Source organism: Rattus norvegicus, chromosome 2, assembly GCF_036323735.1.
Source record: "Rattus norvegicus strain BN/NHsdMcwi chromosome 2, GRCr8, whole genome shotgun sequence".
Classification (NCBI taxonomy): Eukaryota; Metazoa; Chordata; class Mammalia; order Rodentia; family Muridae; genus Rattus; species Rattus norvegicus.
This window is the reverse complement of record NC_086020.1, coordinates 149,020,711-149,042,235: the sequence shown is the minus strand read 5'-3', so window position 1 is coordinate 149,042,235 and position 21,525 is coordinate 149,020,711. Positions and strand designations below refer to the sequence as shown.

General features: G+C 35.8%; 1 protein-coding gene across 4 annotated transcripts in view; it reads left to right on the top strand.

The window, feature by feature from the left end:
- Dhx36 (DEAH-box helicase 36) overlaps positions 1-21,525 on the top strand; it is a 38,104-nt gene that overhangs the window by 1,957 nt on the left and 14,622 nt on the right. For all 4 annotated transcript variants that reach the window (XR_005500288.2, XR_351724.5, NM_001107678.2 and 1 more), the window contains 14 exon segments: positions 2,336-2,460; positions 3,406-3,640; positions 6,681-6,719; positions 7,885-8,055; positions 9,249-9,328; positions 10,360-10,434; positions 10,880-11,046; positions 12,377-12,458; positions 14,661-14,801; positions 15,066-15,168; positions 15,496-15,583; positions 16,472-16,527; positions 18,941-19,005; positions 19,722-19,865. Coding sequence is in view for 2 of the 4 variants with exons in the window: in NM_001107678.2 (NP_001101148.1) it covers positions 2,336-2,460; positions 3,406-3,640; positions 6,681-6,719; positions 7,885-8,055; positions 9,249-9,328; positions 10,360-10,434; positions 10,880-11,046; positions 12,377-12,458; positions 14,661-14,801; positions 15,066-15,168; positions 15,496-15,583; positions 16,472-16,527; positions 18,941-19,005; positions 19,722-19,865 (1,571 nt within the window). In the remaining 2 variants the exon portion in view is untranslated.

The window sequence follows — 21,525 nt, the reverse complement described above, 5'->3', positions numbered from 1 at the left end:
TACATTAAAATAAGCCTCATACTTGCAAAATGAAAGTACCCTAGTGGATCCTCATAGTTCTATCCATATATATGTATGACAAACTTAATTTTTGGGATACTACTGTAGTACCTAATTTATAAACTATTTTTTAAAGATTTATTCATTTATTATATATAAGTGAACTGTAGTTGTCTTCAGATACACAAGAAGAGGGCACTGGATCTCTTTACAGATGGTTGTGAGCCACCATGTGGTTGCTGGGAATTGAACTCATGACCTCTGGAAGAGCAGTCGGGTGCTCTTAACCGCTGAGCCATCTCTCCAGCCCGTACCTAATTTATAGAGATAATGTATGCTAAGGGCCATAGACAGAATGCTATGTTACTAAGTAGCGAATATAGACTGTCTGTTCAAATGGAAGCATCTTAAAAGCTAGAGAGCTTGACATTATTGGGCATATAAGTGAGGATTTCTGGATGGTTCTGATAACCTAGAGCAGAGGTTCTCAACCTTTCTAATGCTGTGACCTTTTAATATAGTTCTTCATGCTTTGCTGAAACACCTTAAATTTATTTTGATGCTGTTTTGTAAATATCTGTGTTTTCCATTCCATCTTATGTGACCCCCGTGAAAGGGTCATTTGACCCTAAGGAGTAAGGGCCTGTGGATGCTATTGAAATGAGGGTACATAATGAAAAGAATGGCCTACTTCTGAAAGCAACAGACCTTGTTTCTCAAACTTGAATGTGGATAGGATTCACCTGGCACCTTGTTTAAGTATATGACTGGGACAAGCCAGAGAGTCTACAGACTTCCAAATGATGCCAGTGCTCCTTGGTCTGTAGATCATTTGAGCTGTAAAATGTGCAACACATAGTTAGAAGAAGAGATGACTGGAAGAACAAAGCAAGGGTGGAGTATCCAGAGGTGGAGAGAAGGGTATGTAAATTGATAGTGGCAGGCAGTGCACGGGTGTCATAAAGACCTTGATGAATTCTGGAGATGGGTGAGTTAAACATTGCAGTAGGGTGTCCAGATATGGAAGGATAGGAAATGGGCACTTGCCAGTAAATCTGTTGGTAACACTGAAAACTAGGACACGGCTTTAGGGCTGGGGAAATTGAAGGGATGCTTTTACTTTGTATTCTTGGTGAAGAGGTTGGACATTAATGGATGCTGATTTCGGCTGATTTTCTGTTTTGAGCCATGAGTGCCAGATCCTGTAATAAGTTCTACCATTATTTGATGGGAATGGCTTTTATGCAAAATCGGTAGAGATCCAGATTCAGATTTCTGATTAGTACAGTTAGGAAATCTCATCATTGTTTTAATTGACTTAACTATCACACATACATAAAAGCAGTGTCCATATACCATTTACCTAAGTCCCACCTAGATAATTGTTAGTTCCTAAGGTTTCCTTATTCTCTTTTAAACTATTTTATCTTTCAATTAATATATTGACTTTTTTCTTAAGTTCTTTAATTTAATAGACTCATTTTGTAAATTCATGTGCACATTACTCAATATGGATTATAAAGAAGTTGAGGTTTGTAGTACCATAATTTTGGAAGAATCGTGTTAAACTTCCCATGTAAAGTGAAAGTGTCCAAAGAATTATGTTTGACATTTGTTCTTCTTTGCATTGACATTAATTTCATCTCATTGCTGCATGTTTAGGGTTCTTGTAGCCTCTAAAGACTTGATCTTTGCTAGTTCTGGTATTTATTTTTATCCCCTGAAGCAGCTCCTGCATTAGCCGTCTCCATGAGTACCAAGCAGCCCCCTATGAAATCAGTCTTCAAAAATTACTTAACATACAGAAGTATAACAACTGTCGGCTAGTCATTTACCATCAAAATATTATTTCTAATATTTCAGCTTTTTTGTCACACATTTTATTTTTGTTGATTTTTAAAGAAATTTTGTTGTCTGTGTCCATTGGCTTGCTATTGTTTGAATAAGACTGCATGCTGTTCATGGCATAAAGGTATTTATACACTTTCCAAGATCTGCTTAGAGTACTTGAGTTTTGATTATTGGACATTTGTAAGCATTTGAAGGTGGGAGCTAAGGAAACAAAGGTAATAAGAAGAGACAAAAAAGCTCTACTTGCCAGTCATCTGTCAGATTTTATAGGCACATGGCAGTCTAAAAGGCCTAGCAGGACACTCAGATGTTGTCATGAATGTCACCTAGGAAGGGAGATTAGGCTAGAGGGCAAGCATGGGTAAGTATAACTTATACGTATGTTGAGCATATAGTGCTTTGTCTTTAGTTTTTCATCTTAAATATGAACTAATTTTATGCATGTCTGTATTAACAGATACACCTTTTCTTTTTTACAAAATAGAGAGCTGTAGTGCACATGGATGAACGGCGAGAAGAGCAAATTGTGCAGCTGCTAAATTCAGTCCAAGCAAAGAATGATAAAGATTCAGAAGCACAGATATCCTGGTTTGCTCCTGAGGATCATGGGTAAATAAAAAATATTCTCATAAAGAGTAGCAAAGAGTAAAAAGAAATTGTTGTGACATTGCCTAAAGAACAACAACAAACCCAAAACAAAATAAGACCAATAAGAAGACAAAACAACAATAACAACAACAAAAAAGAAAAACAAAAATACTATTCTCAGTGTCTTCACAAAGTTGAATTTAGTCTTCTGGAATCCTTTTTAGTGTTGAGCAAATACATTTGAAGAAAAAACAGTTATTTTACTTTATTGAGCAAAGATTTCTCTGTTGTAATCTTGGCTGTCCTAGAACTAACTCTGTTCTAGACTGGGGTGGTGTTGAACTCAGAAATTGCTTGTCTCTCTCTCCCAAGTCCTGGGATTGAGGGTGTGTACCATTTCACCCAGCTCTTAAGAAAAACTTTTCGATAACATGTTCCCCAAATGTCAGGAGTGGGTATTCTGTGCAAGATATTGATAGGTGTACTTTTTACCTGTCATCTTCTCTTTCCAGAATTCTTTGGGGCATAAAGTTAAATTGCTTCAGTTTCAGAAGGTTGCAAAATAATGTATTATTCATGAGAATATTATTAGAAGTGTTGGGGGCTATGTAATGTAGCTTACTATTTCTATCTCACTAAGGGCAGCAGACAGAAAAAGAAGTAAAATGAACCAAATCCTTGAAAATCAAGAAAAACAAAACAGAAAAGACTGCAAAAAATGAGTGACTGTTGTATGGGTTTTAATTTTTTAAAGTCCTCAGGGAATAAATTATCTGATAATATCCATTTAAAAGGGCAGAAGTTTGAATGCATTATAGGAATATAGCGTATTTCATAATGGCGTTGTAGTGCTTTCTTTCAGTGTTGGAGATTTTGAAGTATTTAAATACTATGATACTTTGGTTTTTTCCAAGTGTTGAGTAGCTCTTCATCTGCTCTTTTTTTCTTCTTATTCTGTGATTATAGGTATGGTACTGAAGTTTCTTCAGAGAAAAAAATAAACTCAGAGAAGAAACTTGACAACCAGGAAAAGAAATTGCTGAACCAAGAAAAAAAGACATATAGGATCACAGACAAATCATATATTGACCGAGATTCTGAGTATTTATTGCAACAAAATGAACCAAACCTAGGCTTAGACCAACAATTATTGGAAGATTTACAAAAGAAAAAAACTGACCCTCGGTATATAGAGATGCAGGTAATGTGAGGCAGTTTGTGGGAAATGGATCATTCTTGTTCTTCCTTTGAAGTCGGTTTGCGGTTGAAGGTTAACTGCTCAATCTAGATGAGTGATTCTTCAACAACCTCCGTGGGAAGAAAAATGTAGAGTGGAAAGTACATACAACCTATATGGTATATCTTGTTGACAATAGTGTCTTATTGACAGATGCATATGTGGTGAGAAGAAATGTTTAGGAATGCTAATTTCATTGGGAACAGTTTTCTAGGCCAGTAATTTAGTGAGAAATTGTGTGTTCAGACAGGTAAATTGTCAGAATTATGAAATTTCTTCCAGCTGAGGCTTCCTTCCTCTTAACAGATGTTGAAATTAAAAATTTCAAAAGCCAGATGATTCATTTTATGTTTACTAACATTTTAGTATACTGTTGGATTTGAAGTTTTATGAATTACTCCAGAATTACCTGTTTTGACAGATAAGCTATTTAAAATGTTAAATTATATGACTTCTGTGTGTTTTAGATGTAATAGCATCTTCAAATGTGCAAAAACACATATTTAGGGGAACATCAGGGGTTTTCTCAGGTCCGTATCTTGTAATATGTAGTGTTATTTTTAAACAGGCACACTATTGAATATGTGAGAAAGGTTTAACCCATGGGTCACTTTGATCAAGGTCGAATTTTCTGTTATAGATTAGCTAAAATTATCCAGAGTCCAAATTATATAGTTCTTTGATGACGAGGAGAAGCAATATGATTTGGACATTGGTGAGTGAGACTTAATAAGGTCAATTAATTCAGAATCTTTTGGCTGGGAGAACTTTTATGTTATGAACAAAGAATTGGTTACTCTGTATAAGGCATAAAATTCAGATGGGTGTCTGATCTGGCATTTAGAAATCACCCACCTAGGGTGTTTTTGTTTGTTTTTGAGACAGGTTCTCTGTAGCTTTGGCTTTGAACTCCCAGAAGTCTGCCTGTTTCTGCCTCTCTAGTGTTCAGTTTGAAAACATGTGCCACCATGTCTGGCCCTTCCTTAGCCTTTTTGAGAACTGGTTTCTTCTCTTCTGGAGCTCAGCAAGTAAGCTAGGTTGGCTGGCCAGCAAGTCCTAGTGACCTGCCTATTGGCTTTCCTAATGCTAACATGTCACACATGTTCTTGTTTCAAATGTAAGTGTTGGGGATTGAACTCAGGTCTTCATACTGGCAAAGCAAGCACTTTATCATATTTGGAATTATGGCTCTATCTCTAAAAATGTTCTGAAGATTTATTTATTGTTTCAGAGAGAAGAGGGAGGTGTTATGGCAGCAGCAGTGGGGCAGATGTAGGGAGGGGGTGGTTACTGTGCCTGTGAGTGCAGGCACCCATGGAGGCCAAAAGAGGGCATTGTATTCTCTTAGCCAGAGTGACAGGTAGTAGGCAGTCAACAGCCTGGGTGCTTGAGACTGAATTCAGGTCAGGTCCTCTGGAAAGCAGGAACCTTTCTTAATGGCTGAGCCATCTTTCAACTTTACCCCTAAAATGCAGTTTAACCCTTCTTGGTAATACACAGTATTTCTCTCTCCCTCTCTTCTCTCCCCAACCCGTCTCTGTGTTTGTGTGGGGCAGAGGGAGAGATGGGTACATATGTACAGAGAACAGATAGATGTGTGTGCGTGCATGTGATGGGGCAGAGGGAGAGATGGGTACATATGTACAGAGAACAGATAGATGTGTGTGCGTGCATGAGATGGGGCAGGGGAGAGATGGGTACATATGTACAGAGAACAGATAGATGTGTGTGCGTGCATGAGATGGGGCAGGGGAGAGATGGGTACATATGTACAGAGAACAGATAGGTGTGTGTGCGTGCATGTGATGGGGCAGGGGAGAGATGGGTACATATGTACAGAGAACAGATAGGTGTGTGTGCGTGCATGTGATGGGGCAGGGGAGAGATGGGTACATATGTACAGAGAACAGATAGATGTTGGTTGTTGGTATCTTCTACCTTCATTTCTGAGACAGGGTCTGGTCTCTAACTGAACCTGAAGCTCATTTACAAAAAGGGAATATGTATTATAATTTGAAAGGCAATAATAATACCTTTAATAATACCTTATACATTAAGGTGGCTGTATTTGATATGATACATTATTTTTTGATATTAGGGAATAATTTAAAAACTCATAAAAGAAATTTGTGTGAAATACATAGTAGCTTTTATTACTTCTAACGTGAAGGCTCACTTTAATTCATCACACTGTCTCATTTGTCTTACTGAAAAACAAAAACAAAACCTTACCATAAGTGTGGTAATAATTAATTTAGTTTTTATTCTTAATATCAGTTTTTAAATTATGTTAATTTTGTTTTTCAATAAGAGAGATATTAAAGCTACTTTGTTTCTATGCTGCTGAAGATTTTTTTGTTTAATATCAATATCAGTTTCAATACTTCTTCGTGTGGGTATAGGGTTCCAGAATAATTTTGAAAATTCACAAGAAGTTAACATCAATCAAATAATTTGCTCTTTTTGTTATTCTATTTGTTATCTGCCAAATTGTTTATTTGACAAAAAGCTTTGTGAGTGTGTGTGTGTGTGTGTGTGTGTGTGTGTGTGTCAAAAACTGTTATTTGTATATATAAAGAATTGTCAATGAGATCTGTGACAACCCGACTAAGTTATAAAGGCATCGTTTCCCAGAAATTAACAGAAATTACAGTTATGAAATGAAGTACTCAATTTTTTTTTTCAGTTAAAAGCATTTGCCCAAAAATAATTATTGGATTTGTTCCAGTGCCCATTGCATTGAGAAATAGTTCACAGATAGGGAAAGAAATGACGTAGAAAGTGTGTCTGTAATGACCACGTAGAATAGAAGTAGGAACAGATGGGTAGCATTATTTTCTAACCTTGAAAAACATACTTCTAAATCAATATCCTATAATTCTGTTTCTCATTGTGCTTTCACGCATGCATTATAAAATATGAAAATATTCTTGGTCTATTATATTTAGCTATGATATATTTTTAATATAATTTGATGTTCTGAGAATTTTTATTTTAATTTCAGCGTTTCAGAAAAAAGCTGCCTTCATATGGAATGCAGAAGGTAAAAAATAATTTCTCCTGTTTGATTTGTATAAAAGTTAGCCACATTAAAACAAAAAGCTCTTCATTGACAAGAAATACAACTTGGTGACATTTCTTTCATAGAGAAGTTAACCGAATGCTTTAGGGCTCTTGAAAGGTAAAAAGGAACCCAAAAAAAAAAAAAATTATGCAGCAAGTTTTTAATATTTTTGTCCAAAGATTATTAAAATCTTTGGAGTTTAGAAAGTAGCATTCCTATATGTACCTCTGGACAATTATGTTGCTCTTAATGCAAAACCAAGCTCTTGAATTAAAATTGAGGTACTGCCAAGGATATAGTTATAACAGACTGGTCAGATTTCATCACACAGCCCTACAGACTGCCTCTGTCCTTCCAGTCTGATTTATTTTTCTTGGCTTTTCAAAGCACTCATTACCATTTGACACCTCTGTGCTCCCCTCTACTCCAATATAAGTTTATATTTGTTTATTCGGTACCTCTTATCGTGGAGTGCCTGCCATTGCACTGGCATCCAGAAACCCTTGAGGGAATGAGTTATGGTTCACTTCTGAGCACAGTCCCTTAGTATCTGTGGGGATTTGTTCTGGGCCCTTTGGGATATAGGGTTGCAGAATAAACCTATACCCCCTCATATGTTCAAGTATTTTATATAAAATGGTATCATATTTTCCTAGAAGCTACATATGTTGTTCTATATAATTTAAATCATCTCTTGATTTAATATCTAATAATATGTTTAGATGCTATATAATTACTCACTGTATTGTTAAGGTAAATTTAACAAGTTCAGTATAGGTGTAATTGCTTCTTCAAAAACTTTAGTTCTGCAAATGCAAAAGCCATGGGTTTTGAGGAACAAATGATTACCAGTTGTGTTTCTTTACATTGGAAACATTTTCTCATGTTATACATTGATAGAATAGTTATAATTCAAATATAAGTTTTATATTAAAATACATAACGTTCTTGAAGTAAGGTGATGGTTTTGTTTAAGCAGTAAATTGTTAGTATGAAGAATATTAGTGTGTATCTAAAATGTTAAAAAAAAGTTATTTGCTCTAAGATTTACCTGACTGATTGATTGACTTTTCTGAATAGAATCTTAAATACTTTTTCCTACTTAGTATGTGCAGTTCTTCACTCGTATTCTCTTTTGAACTAGGAGCTGGTAAATTTAATCAATAACCATCAGGTGACAGTGATAAGTGGTGAGACTGGTTGTGGCAAAACCACTCAGGTTACTCAGTTCATCTTGGATAACTACATCGAAAGAGGAATAGGGTCTGCCTGCAGAATAGTGTGTACTCAGCCAAGAAGAATTAGTGCCATTTCAGTAAGTAAGCTCTCGCTTTTAAAAATTCTTTCTCCTCCAAGTAACTTTGATTGAGCTTAACTGTAAGTTTTTAAGGTTTGCAGTGATTTTTTAATAGGTTTAGGATGTGTCCCTGTGAGAGCGAATACTTAATTGGCAAATATTTGACAGTAAATACATAAAGAGTAGAATTTCTCTCGCTAATAGTGAATACTTGCAAACTCAAGTTAAAGTAATTCTAGCACAAATCTAAAAAAGGAAAGCCAACAAATGTTTAAGGAATTGATTTACAGTCTTCTCCATGAGATCCTTTAACTTCTGCCACTAGGCTTACTCCTTGTTCTTTTCATGGTCTGTTCCTTCAGTGCCTCTGTACATGGGTACATGAATGGTAGTGAAAATGGGAAGCTGTATTTTGCATTTTGAAGCTGCTGTATTTCTATAAAGAGTGAAGCTTTTATTAAAGAATTCTTTTCTGCATGTATGCCTGCATGCCAGAAGAGAGCATCAGATCTCATTATAGATGATTGTGGGCCATGATGTGGTTGCTGGTAATTGAACTCAGGACCTCTGGAAGGGGAGCCAGTGCTCTTAACTGCTGAACCATCTCAACAGCCCAAAGTGAGTTTTGAATGAAGTTCCTCAGAGGAAACTTAGCCTGAGTGATTTATCATAGATGTTAATCCACTTGCAGGAAGTGATACAACTCAGCAATGATTATTATAAAATTGTATTTTCCATTCTGTATTTGATAGACATTACTTTAGAAAACAACTGACCAAAGACTAGGAGTTAAATACCAGTCTCTACTACAAATAAAAGAACAATAAATAGAAGAGTAAATGAGAAATTATCAATATGTACTTATATTCAAATTACAGTTTTTGATTGGACTATGGTCTCCCACCTATTGTAGACAAGTCAAAAAGAAAATGAGAGAATCTCATAAAAGATGTTTTGAAAATGTAATGGCCTGAGAGCTTGGACTTGAAGGTCTTTATAAAGATAATGAGAAATTATCAAAAGAAGCTGGTAGTGTATCACGCTCAGAGAGAACACCACATGGTTTTAGTATCTCAGACTTCAATAAGTATCTCTAGTTTCTAAACTCATCTGCAAGTCAACTACTTTTTAACAAACTAGATTTTCGTGACAGTTAACTAAGGTCGTCTAAAGGAATTTGTTTTTTAGTTACAGCTGTATTTTATTTAAAGGTTGCTGAGAGGGTGGCTGCAGAAAGGGCAGAGTCTTGTGGCAATGGTAATAGTACTGGATACCAGATTCGTCTCCAAAGGTAAACAGTGTTCACTTCAGGTCATTTATTGTATACACGTAGATGTTAGTGAAACTTTGAATCAGGACATGCTTGTCCTCCTCTTTTATGTTTATTCTTATTAGCATTGAAATATACTTTAAGTGTTTTATATTTATTTGTATGTGCACATGTGTGTATATACTAGAGAGAGAGGGAGGGAGAAACGGGGTGAGGGGAGAGAGGGAAAAAGAGAGAGAAATTGAATGAATGAATGAATGAATGAATGAATGAACGAACGAATAAGAGGATAACTTGCAGGAGTCAGTTCTCTTTGCCCCATGATTCTTGGGGGGTTGAACTAGGTTCATAGGCTTGAAGGCAGTAAGTCATCTTCGTATGCTCTTGCATAAGTTTTTGAAAGACAAGCCAGTAGGGTTTATTGAGAAGAAACAGTTCCCTGCAGGTGGTTGGCAAGAAAATGAGTTCCCCTAGCAGTTTAAATACTTAGTTTAAAACTGTTTAAAGCAGTTTTCATGTTAGTTGGCATGTTACCATAAATTCATCTTTGAACCCTACAGGTACTGCTTTTTAAAATGTGCTTTTACATTAAGGAATGATTAGAAATAGTATTTTAGTAGTGGATCATTATTTCTGTCAAGTGAACTGCTGTCTTGGACATTTTGATGCTACTTATCTACCCCCTGATAGACTTAATTAATATTTGCATCATTAACTTCATTATTGATCCTTACTTTACATTATTGATCCTTCTTTGGTCCTTTTCTGGAGTTGAAGTTGCTTGATCTGTTTAACAAGCAGAATTAGAATTCTGTTTACCAAACCAGAAATGTAGGGCCCGTAAATTCAGTCTATGAATGTTAAAGGTTATACATGTAAAAAGATATGATTTTAGTATCAAAGTCACCTTAAGGCTAGTATCTTCTATTAGTGTGGTGAATACTTTTAGAACTAAAAATTACATATAAAAATTTTTCTCAAACTTCTGGGCATCTCAATACTCCCTTAGACAAGAAAACCAGGAACCAATAACTTGTGTCTTTTATCCACAGTCGGTTGCCAAGGAAACAAGGCTCTATCCTATACTGCACAACAGGAATCATTCTTCAGTGGCTCCAGTCAGACTCGTGAGTATGTTTCAGTGGAGACATAAAAAATAGTAGCAAAGAACTGAGCAGGGGAGCTTGTGTTTATAATTTATAACCCCAGCACTTGAAAGATGAAGACAGGAGGGTCAGGAACCCCAGGCCAGCCCTGTCTACGAGAGACTCTTCCTCACTACCACCCCCCAAAGTTGTATAAACAAGCATTTCATAGATATCCAAACATGTAAATGTTTGGTTGGTTGGTTTGGTTTTCTGTTTTGGTTTTTTTGGGGACAGGTTTTCCTGCACAGACCATAGACTAGCATTGAACTCAGAGATCTGCCTGCCTCTGCCTCCTGAGCGCTGGGATTAAAAACATGTGCCAACACTGCCCAGCCAAAGATTTTATTATTAAACAGGACTGTGTTGTTAAAAATAGTTGTTTTCTATTTTATAATGAGTTGTAAATTTCATACTTGTCTTCTAGACGTTTGTCCAGTGTTAGTCATATTGTACTTGATGAAATTCATGAAAGGAATCTACAGTCAGATGTTTTAATGACTGTTATTAAAGATCTCCTCCATTTTCGATCGGATCTCAAAGTAATATTGATGAGTGCAACCTTGAATGCTGAGAAATTTTCAGAATATTTTGGTGAGTAAAGTTTGATAATTTGCTAGAAGAGATGTCAAAGGCCAAAACACTTCAAAACAAAAAGTTACATAATACTATGCATAATAAAATGGAATGCTTAATAATTTATTGTATCGTCACTCTGCATTCTAGTTTCTGAGATGCTTTTTAAATGGTAGTAGCATCACTTCTTTCCCATAGCATGTTTCCTGCTGTTAGACATGGAGCTGCCATCATAGAATCAAACCCCAGGACTAAAATTTTTCTACCCTCTTTGTGTATATGGGAATCTGCTGTAGCATTGATGTACTATGACAGGCTAAGCTAACAGTTTGCTGATGATAGATAGTATCAGTGTCTGCTGAGGGAATGTGTTCAGTGTGTCAGGTGGTAGCTAGCTGTCTCTTCACCGTTTCTTATACCAGCTTACCAGTAGGAGCTGGTATAGCTTCAGCTTTACAAATGAGAATGTAGCCTGCGAACTGTTTAATAACTTATCCAAGGTTGTGTAATTAACATGGATGAACACTGCCTCATTAGCAGAGATTCTGAAACTAGATTACAGTACTTGGAAAAGTCAATACTATAGAATTTTTCCTCGGTGTCTTTCCTCCCTATGACAATAGTAATATTTGGAGGGAAAGAGCAATTGTATTATGGAATCAGCATATTTAATTGTATTTTCAGTTTGTAAAAATGCCTATTAAATACATATCAGTTTATTATTCAAAGCATTATGATTCATTGGGGCAGGTATTAGGCCCTTCTGATTCTTAATAAGGTTGATATGAATAACCCAGTTTTATATAGATGAGATGCAGAGCAGAGTATGGGGCAGGTCCTTTGACCTCTGGTACTGCTTAGCATTTGTTTATTGTGTGCTTGATTTGATTTGCATGTTGGAGGAAACAAATAGCATTTCAGTGACAGAACTGAGATAATATGTTAATGAGCTTAAGGTGGAAACAGTTTAGTAGGTGATTAGTTCCAGTTTTAACTTTCTGCCAACTTCCGTTCAAGGAGCCACAAAGAATAATGCTCTTATCTAGATCGTTGGTAAGAGGGGCACTCATCATTTTATAATCTCGGGTGATAGACATTTAATAGACTCTTTAGAGTTCAGATAAAATGACTTTAATATTTAGTGTTATTTTGTATAACTGAGGACTGTATACAGTTTGTAGAAGTAAAATATTAACTATTAAAACAACTTTTTTCCTTTTGAAGTCAGATAGAAAAGTAGTGTGGAACTGTTTTGTTGATTAAGAATGTTATTCTGGCTTACAGTGTGCTGATTTTAATTTTGAACATTGAATATAAAGTCATGGGTATGTTTTATGTACCATTTTAGGTAACTGTCCAATGATACATATACCTGGGTTTACTTTTCCAGTTGTGGAATATCTTTTGGAAGATATCATTGAAAAAATAAGGTAAATGATAGGCAGCAAAATAAGTTAAAAAGTTCTAATGTATTGTTTTCTACAACTCATCATTGATCATATCCTCATAAATTCATTTATTATGGAGCTCTAAACTTTAACTAGGAGCATTTCCATAGAGAGTCAAAAGTTTTCAAGCCAAAATTATTCTTATATTTGATTTCTGCCAGTTTTCCACTAGCACAAATAAAAACAAGGTTTTTTGCTAATAGTTTATGCTTAGTGATAGTCTTCTACCTGGTTTTCTGGATTGTAACTTTAAAAGGGTATGACCAGTGACTTTCTGTGCTGAATGACCAGCTTATGCCACATTTTTTAGCTCCTCCCTGACATACACTGTTTCTGTGAGCTTCGAGGTATATCTTGTGTGTTTTGCATTCTTCTGTACAAGTGGTTCTGACTGGAATGGCTCTTGGTCTGGATAATAGGACACTCTCTACTTTCTCTTCACAAATCTCATCATGTGAACGTCCCTCCTTCAAGGGAGATCTCTGTATACAAAACTTCACTGAAAAACAGTTTGAGTAGGTTGTGTACCAGAGTGCCTCGGCTAGTGCACTTTCTGTTGCCTGTCAGCACTGGCTGAGAACCAGTACCAGCCTCTAACTACCAGCAGTAGCAAGCTGTACAAAGTCGTATCTGTTCATTAGTGGCAAAAGGCTAGGAAAGCACGGGCTCCCTATGCTCAGTCATCCCAAAGCCCTCAGCATCCAGCCTCTCATTTCCTTATGATGTAGCCTGTAGTTTATTAAATGTGCTACTCCTAATAGCTAGTGCAGACTCTTTCTCAATGCCTTTCTTTTTGTGTACATGTTTTTTCTTTCAGATTCCATCTTTGTAAATTTGTCTGTAAATTCCTAAGTAAAAAAAAAAATCCCAATTTCCTCCCATCTCCCACTTTTTGTATTATAACACTTGACTATCATGATTGTAGTGTGTATTTGCCTCTTGCACAAGATTTTTTAAGTTTTTAAAAATATTTTGTCTTACTCATTTTGGTTATTTGTGCATCCGAATGAATGAATGAATGAATGAATGAGCAAGTTATGTGTGTAGAAAATATGTAGAATTTCTGAAGACTTACTGCTTAAAATTAAAATTGATATCAGAAAGAAACTACAGTTTATTTTACATAGGGAAAAGTCAGCTGAGTTTTGGCTAGATGTTTACTTAACATATATTAAGCCTTTTACTTCACAAGGTGCTATCTTGTGAGCATTTTTAAAAAAAAAAAAAGGAAAGACATGGTGTATATATGTTCTTTAAATGTGTCTTGATTTTGGGTAAAGCTGTTACATAAAGTTTGGGGAAGTGAGTTAAGAAATGAGATACCATGTCATGAGGAAATTTGAAATGAGTGAAGCTGTGAAAGTTGGCAAAAAGGAGAGAGTAGGAAGAATATTTCAGAGAGGAAGGAACTTTCAAAAGAGAGGTAGTACACAATGGTCTTGGTTGGTTTTATACTCTGGTTTTTTACTTCACTTTGAGCTGTGCTCTCTTCTTTTATCATGCTATATATACTTGGCGGTTCCTTTGAAAGAGATTATACACAACAGCTTGGTGACTAATGGTGGAGTATCAGTGATCTACATTTCATAATGATTGCTTTCTTAAATTTGCTGGAAGGCAGAAAAGCTCAAGCAACTGGAGGAAAGGGGTCTGATGCAAAAGAAAATGAAGTTGTCCTCGAGCTTCAGGAGTTGGGGGCGGGGGGTGCGGGAGGATCTTTTGGGTAGAGATTTCTTTCGTCAGTCAGTCAAAGCTGTCTCCTTCCTTGAGAAGGAATTACAACAGGAAGTAGTATCTTCAGACACACCAGAAGAGAGCATCGGATCCCATCACAGATGTTTGTGAGCCACCATGTGGTTAGTGGGAACCACCATGTGGTAGTGAACTCAGGGCCTCTAGAAGAGTAGTCAGTGCTCTTAACTATTGAGCTATCTCTCCAGCCCTAGAAATCATTTTTCATTAAGATTATTAAGATGGCATATAGTCTTATGCTCTTTAGCAGGGAATACTTTTTATCCTAAATGAGAAGTTTAATTATTAACTTAAAGTTAATCTTTTGAGCAACATTCTCTGGAACATAATCTTTAGAATCTGGTTTCAAGTCGTCAGTGTAAAAACTCAGGGAGACTTAAAAGCCATAGAGTTTCAAATGTGGAAAAATGCATAATGCTCTTTTTATTTTAGATATTTTCCAGAACAAAAAGAACATAGATCCCAGTTCAAAAGGGGTTTCATGCAGGGTCATGTAAATAGACAAGAAAAAGAAGAAAAAGAGGCGATCTATAAAGAACGCTGGCCAGCTTATATAAAGGAACTACAGACAAGGTAAGTCTATTTGAGGCATGGACACAGTGGCTCAACCAAGGAGGACTCTTCTGACTTTGAATGTACTTGAAGGGAGAGGATCTCATTCCACATAAATGCTGCTGAGCTAACTTACCTGTTGTTTATTATCCCTGGAAGTTTAATTGTCTCTTCTTTGTAGACTGTTGGTTCATATGCAGACTGATTTAACTTTAAGGTTGAACCTGAGTAACCCACGGAAAACATGACAAACATTTTGTGACTTTCTGTGTAATTCTGGTGCAGATACTCTGCAAGTACCATAGATGTTTTGGAAATGATGGATGATGATAAAGTTGATCTGAATTTGATTGCTGCCCTTATTCGATACATTGTTTTGGAAGAAGAGGTTAGTTTTGTTTAGTTTTTCTTCAAGTAATATGTTTTTAAATTTTATTATGTATTAAAGCTATAAAAAACTCATTTTCCTAAATGCTTCTTAAAAAGTGGACTGGAAGAAAATCTCAACATAACATTTAGGCATTTAACATATTTAAAGAAAAGATTAAACAAATATCTCTAGATTGTAGGTCTGTGATTTTTAAAGGGTTGGATATTCATTTAAATAGTAATTAAATTTCAAAGCTACTCTAATTATAATGAGGATTTAAGTGCATGGAATTGTTAGTGTGATTATTGATGTCATTCTCTTACTAGTAATTTCCTATCTATATAGGACGGTGCAATATTGGTCTTTCTACCAGGCTGGGACAATATCAGTACTTTGCATGATCTCTTGATGTCACAAGTGATGTTTAAATCAGGTATTGAATAAATATATTATACTATATAATAACAAGACTGACATTAGAATTCATGTAGTTTCTGAAATCCTCTCCCCCTTTCTAATGTGAAGAAGTTGTTACTTATGTGACTATATTGGTATAGGATTTTGTTCATCTAAGTCCAATTCACTTTTTTCCTTTAAGAAATTAAATGTTTTCTAAAAGTTTTGAGCTTTTACAGATCATCATAAAGATGGGATGTACATTGTGAGACTTTTTAGTTTTTTGAAAGTATTCTTTTATCACTTTTTAAAACTTGCCTAATAAAATTTAGCTTTAAAGTTAAAATATTGGCATTTAGAGGCTTTCAATCTTTTCTTCTTCTCATTGGAGATTTTATTAATAGTCAGGATGAAGCCAATGGCCTTTTGTGAATATGATTTTTGATAGATGACTCCAACCATTGAGAATTTTAAGAATTTGGACAGGGCCTGGAGATGAGACTCAGTGGTTAAGTGTGCTTACTCCTCTTCCTGAGGATCTGGGTTCAAGTCATACCACTCCACATCAGGCAACTGACAGCTGCTTATAACTCAGTTCCAGGGCATCCAGCTCAGACTTTTGACCTTCACAGACACCATACACATAGCATATACACACAGAAAGACATTCATATATTAATAGAAAAATTGTTTTAATCTTGAAAAGAATTCATAAGCAAATGTTTATCAATACAAAATAGATTAACAAAGTAAACTGTCAGTGGTAACTCATTGGAGCAGTCAGAAAACACTTGTAAGAAAACTTGGTTTTACTATATGTAGAAATATAAATTAAGAACTGTGATTCAGCAGCCTAATTAATAACTCCATCCATGTGCCATATATGCTTTATGGGCTCTAATTTAATTTTCCTTTTAAATTTCAGATAGGTTTCTTATTATACCTTTACATTCACTGATGCCCACTGTAAACCAGACACAGGTATGTTCTTAAATTTGTTTTCAGTCTTAGATTGAGGCAAACCTTACAACTACTTACTGTGTTTTTTTTTTTTATTAAAATGTAATTATATTGTTTTCCCCCTTCCCTTTTCTCCCTCCAATTCTGCCTATGCACCACCCCCTGCTCTTTCAAATTCATGTCTTCTAATTCTTTGATGTTAGTGGGGGCGGGTGGGTGGGTGGGTGTGTGTGTGCGTGCGCACGCGCGTCTGCGTGTATACGTTCTTAAATATATAAATATTTCCTGTTGAGTCTATAAAATGTTGTTTATATGTATGTAATTATTAGGACTTATCACTTGTAGCTCTCTGTCTAGGGTGAGGCCTTGGGGGCTTTCCCTTTGCATAGTTACCAGGTCTAGTGCAGATGTCCTTGATTCGGTCTTCTGTAGGCAGCCATGCTGAGACTTCCCAGGTGTTGCTTCTTTGATGTTCCCAGGAGACGAAAACTCACAGCAAGCTTTTCCTTTCTTTGGCTCTGGCAATCATTCTGCCCCACCTTCTGCTATGATCTCTGACCCTTAGGTGCAGGAGTTGGGGTGTAGATACAGAAGTCGGGACTGTGCAGCACATGATTTCTTGCTTTTTACCTTTTGATCGGATGTGGTTCTTGTTAATATTCTGTTTCATTAGGGGTGGGACCTATACTTATCTGTGAGTATAAGGATAAATATTTAGAATGTAATTCAGAATTATACTGGTTTAATAAGGTGACAGTTGTAGGTTTTCCTCCAAGATCCTTAACTTCTCCATTGCTGAGTACTTGGTTAGGTTAGATGTAGCAGACATACTTTACCTATTGTTGACAGGGAAATTGGACTCAGTTCCTATGAAGGTATGCATTGCAGTATTGCATACATAGGGATATCATGCCACACTGGTAACTGTTTTCGTTCATAGGCATTATAGCAGGGTAAAACTATTGCTTTCTTTCTTCCTGTGGGAGCTTGTTGGTGCCTACTCATATCATGAAAGCTGTTTTCAGGGAGAAGGAGGATTTCTAGTCAGAACCAGCCAGAGTCCTCTGGGTTCTATGTGTGAAGTGGTGTCTTCAGCAATAGGAACGTACTTTATTCCTTGGGAGGAAAGGGTAACAGAGATGGCCTGTGTTTCTGGGCTCTCTCACACAGTTCTGACCAGAGACTCAAAACAAAGACGGGGTCCTAGTAACCTGCTGTTGAAATATTCATTAGTCTGTGCTTCTTAGAGAATTGACATCCCACCTTGTAAAATTGGACTTAAAAATATATATATGTATATATATATATGTTTCCTCAAAGACTTATTGTATTATATGTTATTTAACTTTAAAGAAACACTTTAAAATAGTGGTCCATGTTAAAAATATAAAGAGCCATTTCTTTGGAAAATGGTTTTGCATGCTAATTTACCACCAGAGTAGTTTTGTTAATGTTAGAAAAGTTTAGAGAAATGGTTCCATCAGTAACTTGTTTAGGTTTCCTGAATCAAAGAAAAAATATATAAATACCACTAAAAAACCTAAGCTAGAAATTAGCTGTGACATAGTACATGTTAGTGTTTGAGATTTTGATTTATCACATTAGTATATTAAAGTGAGATTTCCTGTCTTTTCAGTAATGTATTACAACTGTTTTTGACTGTGTCAAATTCAGGATTTTCTTAATGATAATTTTTAATATAGCACTCTCTTCAGACCGTTCCCTTCCAGTTTTCTATTCTTTTTTATAAGAAAATACCTAACTCCATCAGTCTGTTTGGTGGTACTGTGATTAGATAAAAGTGTAGCTAGTGTGGAGGGTCTTCCGTCCTGGACAGCCCAGCCCAGTAGAGCACACAAACATTTAGTATATGTGCCTTCTACTTACTGATTGCTCTATTTTATAATCAAGGATGGAGGATTCTTTTGGGTGTATGTATGTGTGCTTGACTACTTTTCTTCAACTTTGGTGGCATTGTTAGGGATAGTAGTATTTGTAGTGTTTGGCATTTGAAAAGGCTGTTTTACTCCAGTCTGAATCTCAAGCTAGGCTTCCATGCTCTGGGACTTGACATTCATTCTGAGGGCAAGGTACCTGCCCCATTGGTTCGTAATTCTTTTTTGGTTTGGCTTTGTAAATCTTGTCCACATAGATTAAAGCTGTTTTCCTTTAATTTATGCTCACCAGCTTTTGTTAAAGATGTGCTAAAAGTTGGAGTGACTTTATTTGCCTCTTGTTTGTGATATGATTCTGACATCTGGGTTTACCAAAGGAGAATTTCATCAAGTTGAAAATGTGTATGTTAATGATAGACTGATATACAAGACACATTATTTAAATGCATAAATGCTAAAACTGATCACAATATCTCAAGAAATAACATTGTAAAAGTATGTCAGAAACTAGTACACTTTTGATGTATTTATTCTTACAGGTATTTAAAAAAACTCCTCCTGGTGTTCGGAAAATAGTAATTGCTACCAACATTGCAGAGACTAGGTAAAAACTATTTTAAATATCAGCTATTGGTGACTACCTAAGTTTAGCACTCCATATATTATTAGTATAGTTTAACATGTATTCTCTGAAAAAGAAAACAAAAACTTGAAATCTCTTTTTTAAAAAAAATCACTTTTTAGCATTCATTAGTCAAGGACGGCAAATATAAACTGTGGTTTTTTAAAGCTGTTCTACTGTGCTTAGTTCTCTTTTTCAAAGTAGTCATTTAACAAGTTGTTTTTCAAAACATCTCTAAAGAATCATGGGAACTAGTATAGCTTTAGTCCTTTTGTCTGTTCTCCAGTTAGGGATGATATTATTGTATATTTGCATGCAGCCTTAAACATTTCTAATTTTCTACTGGAGACATTTATAACTAAGTTGTTAAGACAAATTATTTTCCAGAAGTTACTGTTAAACCATAGTTCCTTAGGGCTTCAGAGATGGTCATAAAGTGGTGGACTGTGTAAGATGCTGTGCTCAGATAAGAATATAGCATGTGGTCTAATCATTTTGTTATCACTGTACATAAGGACACTGCCTATTGTCAGCTGCTGACTTTGTAAAATTGAAAAATGTGAGAAGAGTAGGCAAAGGTCTGAATTAATAAAATCTACTTGATTCAATAAAAAATTTTAAATAAATGCATCTATAGGCTTGGTATAATCTTATCTCTTGATGTAGTTTTTAATATTTTGTGTATCTTTTTCAAACAGCATCACCATAGATGATGTGGTCTATGTAATAGATGGAGGGAAAATTAAAGAAACACACTTTGACACACAGAACAACATCAGTACCATGTCTGCTGAGTGGGTTAGTAAAGCTAATGCCAAACAGAGGAAAGGGAGAGCTGGAAGGTAAGGCAGAAATTGTATGCAAGGACTGTTTGAGAACATGCAAAAACTATGTAAACAAATTTACAAGTATTATTAGGAGTATCCTGCATAATGTATTGAACTCAGCACTTCTATGGTTATTAATATTTGATTTTTAATTGTCATACAAAATATATTTGTAACATTTTTATACATTGATAAAATTATACTTCCCCCTAATTTCATTCCTTTACTCAGGTAGTTCCTCCCTCTTTCATGTAACGTACACTGTATTCTGTTCTCCCTGCCTCCTGCATGTAGATACCGTTCTTCCTACTACATTTTCCTATGACTGTCTACCTACCTATCTAATCATCGGTCTGACTCATCAAGTTTTGGGGTATATTCTGCAAGGAAGTGAACATTTGGTGTTTTATCCACTCATCTGTTGAGGGTTGGGTAGTGTGATTGTGTGTCTTGACTATTTCGATTAAAGCAGCACTCTTATTGGCTATGCCAGTACCTCTGCTCTGTGCTGACTTGGATTCCTTTGCATGTACACTTAGGGAACAGCACAGTTGTCATGTGGTAGTTGTCTATAGTTTGTTGAGAACCCTCCATGTTGATAGACTGGGTAAGTATGACAGTTTTCATCCCCACCAGCAGTGCCCTAAGTGCTCCTTTCCCCACTAATGTTGAGTTGTTTTCTTGGTGTTAGCCATTATAGAGGTGAGATGGAGCGCAGTGTAATTTGAATTTGCATTTTTCCATGCCTAACTACTACAGCAACACATTTTTAAATCAGCTAGTAGTTTTCTTTGTAAAGTTTTAGGAAATTATCTGCTGAGTTTTTTAATTTTATGAATCTTTTTTCCAGTGACGTAGTCTATTTAATTACTAAACTTTATTAAATCACTTAGAGTTTTGCTTCCATGTCTGTTCTTAATAATACTTAGTAATAACTAACACTGAGTGTCAGCTCCTTTCTTATTTCTCACTTCTCAACTGAGATAGGCAACTGCCTGTTTTTGAATAAAGAAATAAAGTTGTAAAGAAATTACATAGTTTGTTCAATTTAGTTTCTAGAGCTTTGTACATAGCAGACATAGTTGAATTCAAACAGCCAACTCCACAGTCTGCGTTTCCACTCACTGTACTCATAAACTGTATTGATTCTTACCTCTACTCACCAGTAACAGCACATGGCAACACTTTGTCCATTGACTTGGTAGTAACATAAGAAATAAAAACATCTGTTTTAATGATAAGAATAGTATTTGTCTGACCTTTACACATAGTTTTGCTTAGTGCTTCTTTTTGATGCCCACTTACCAGTATTTTTTATGTTAGTGACAGAACCATATCTAGTGTTGTTGACGAATTTTCCCTTTATACCCCTCTCCCCCAACAAAACCTTCATCTAACACTGGTTTCCATGTTACTTCCCACCAAATCTATACCTCCAAGTTAAGAGCCTGCCTGCCCCTGACACTTCACTTCCTAACAACTACCAATCAAGAGGAAAGCAGAAATTAAGTTTATGGTTTGCCTCTCAGCACCAGCCAATTAAAGGCCATCATGCCCCCCTTCCCCAATCAGATGTGTTTCAGGCTATTAACCCCCTTCTTGCCTCTATAAATACTTACTGAAACTAGGCTTGGAGTCCCCTCCTGTTCTCCTGTGTCAGAGATAGTGGTGTGCC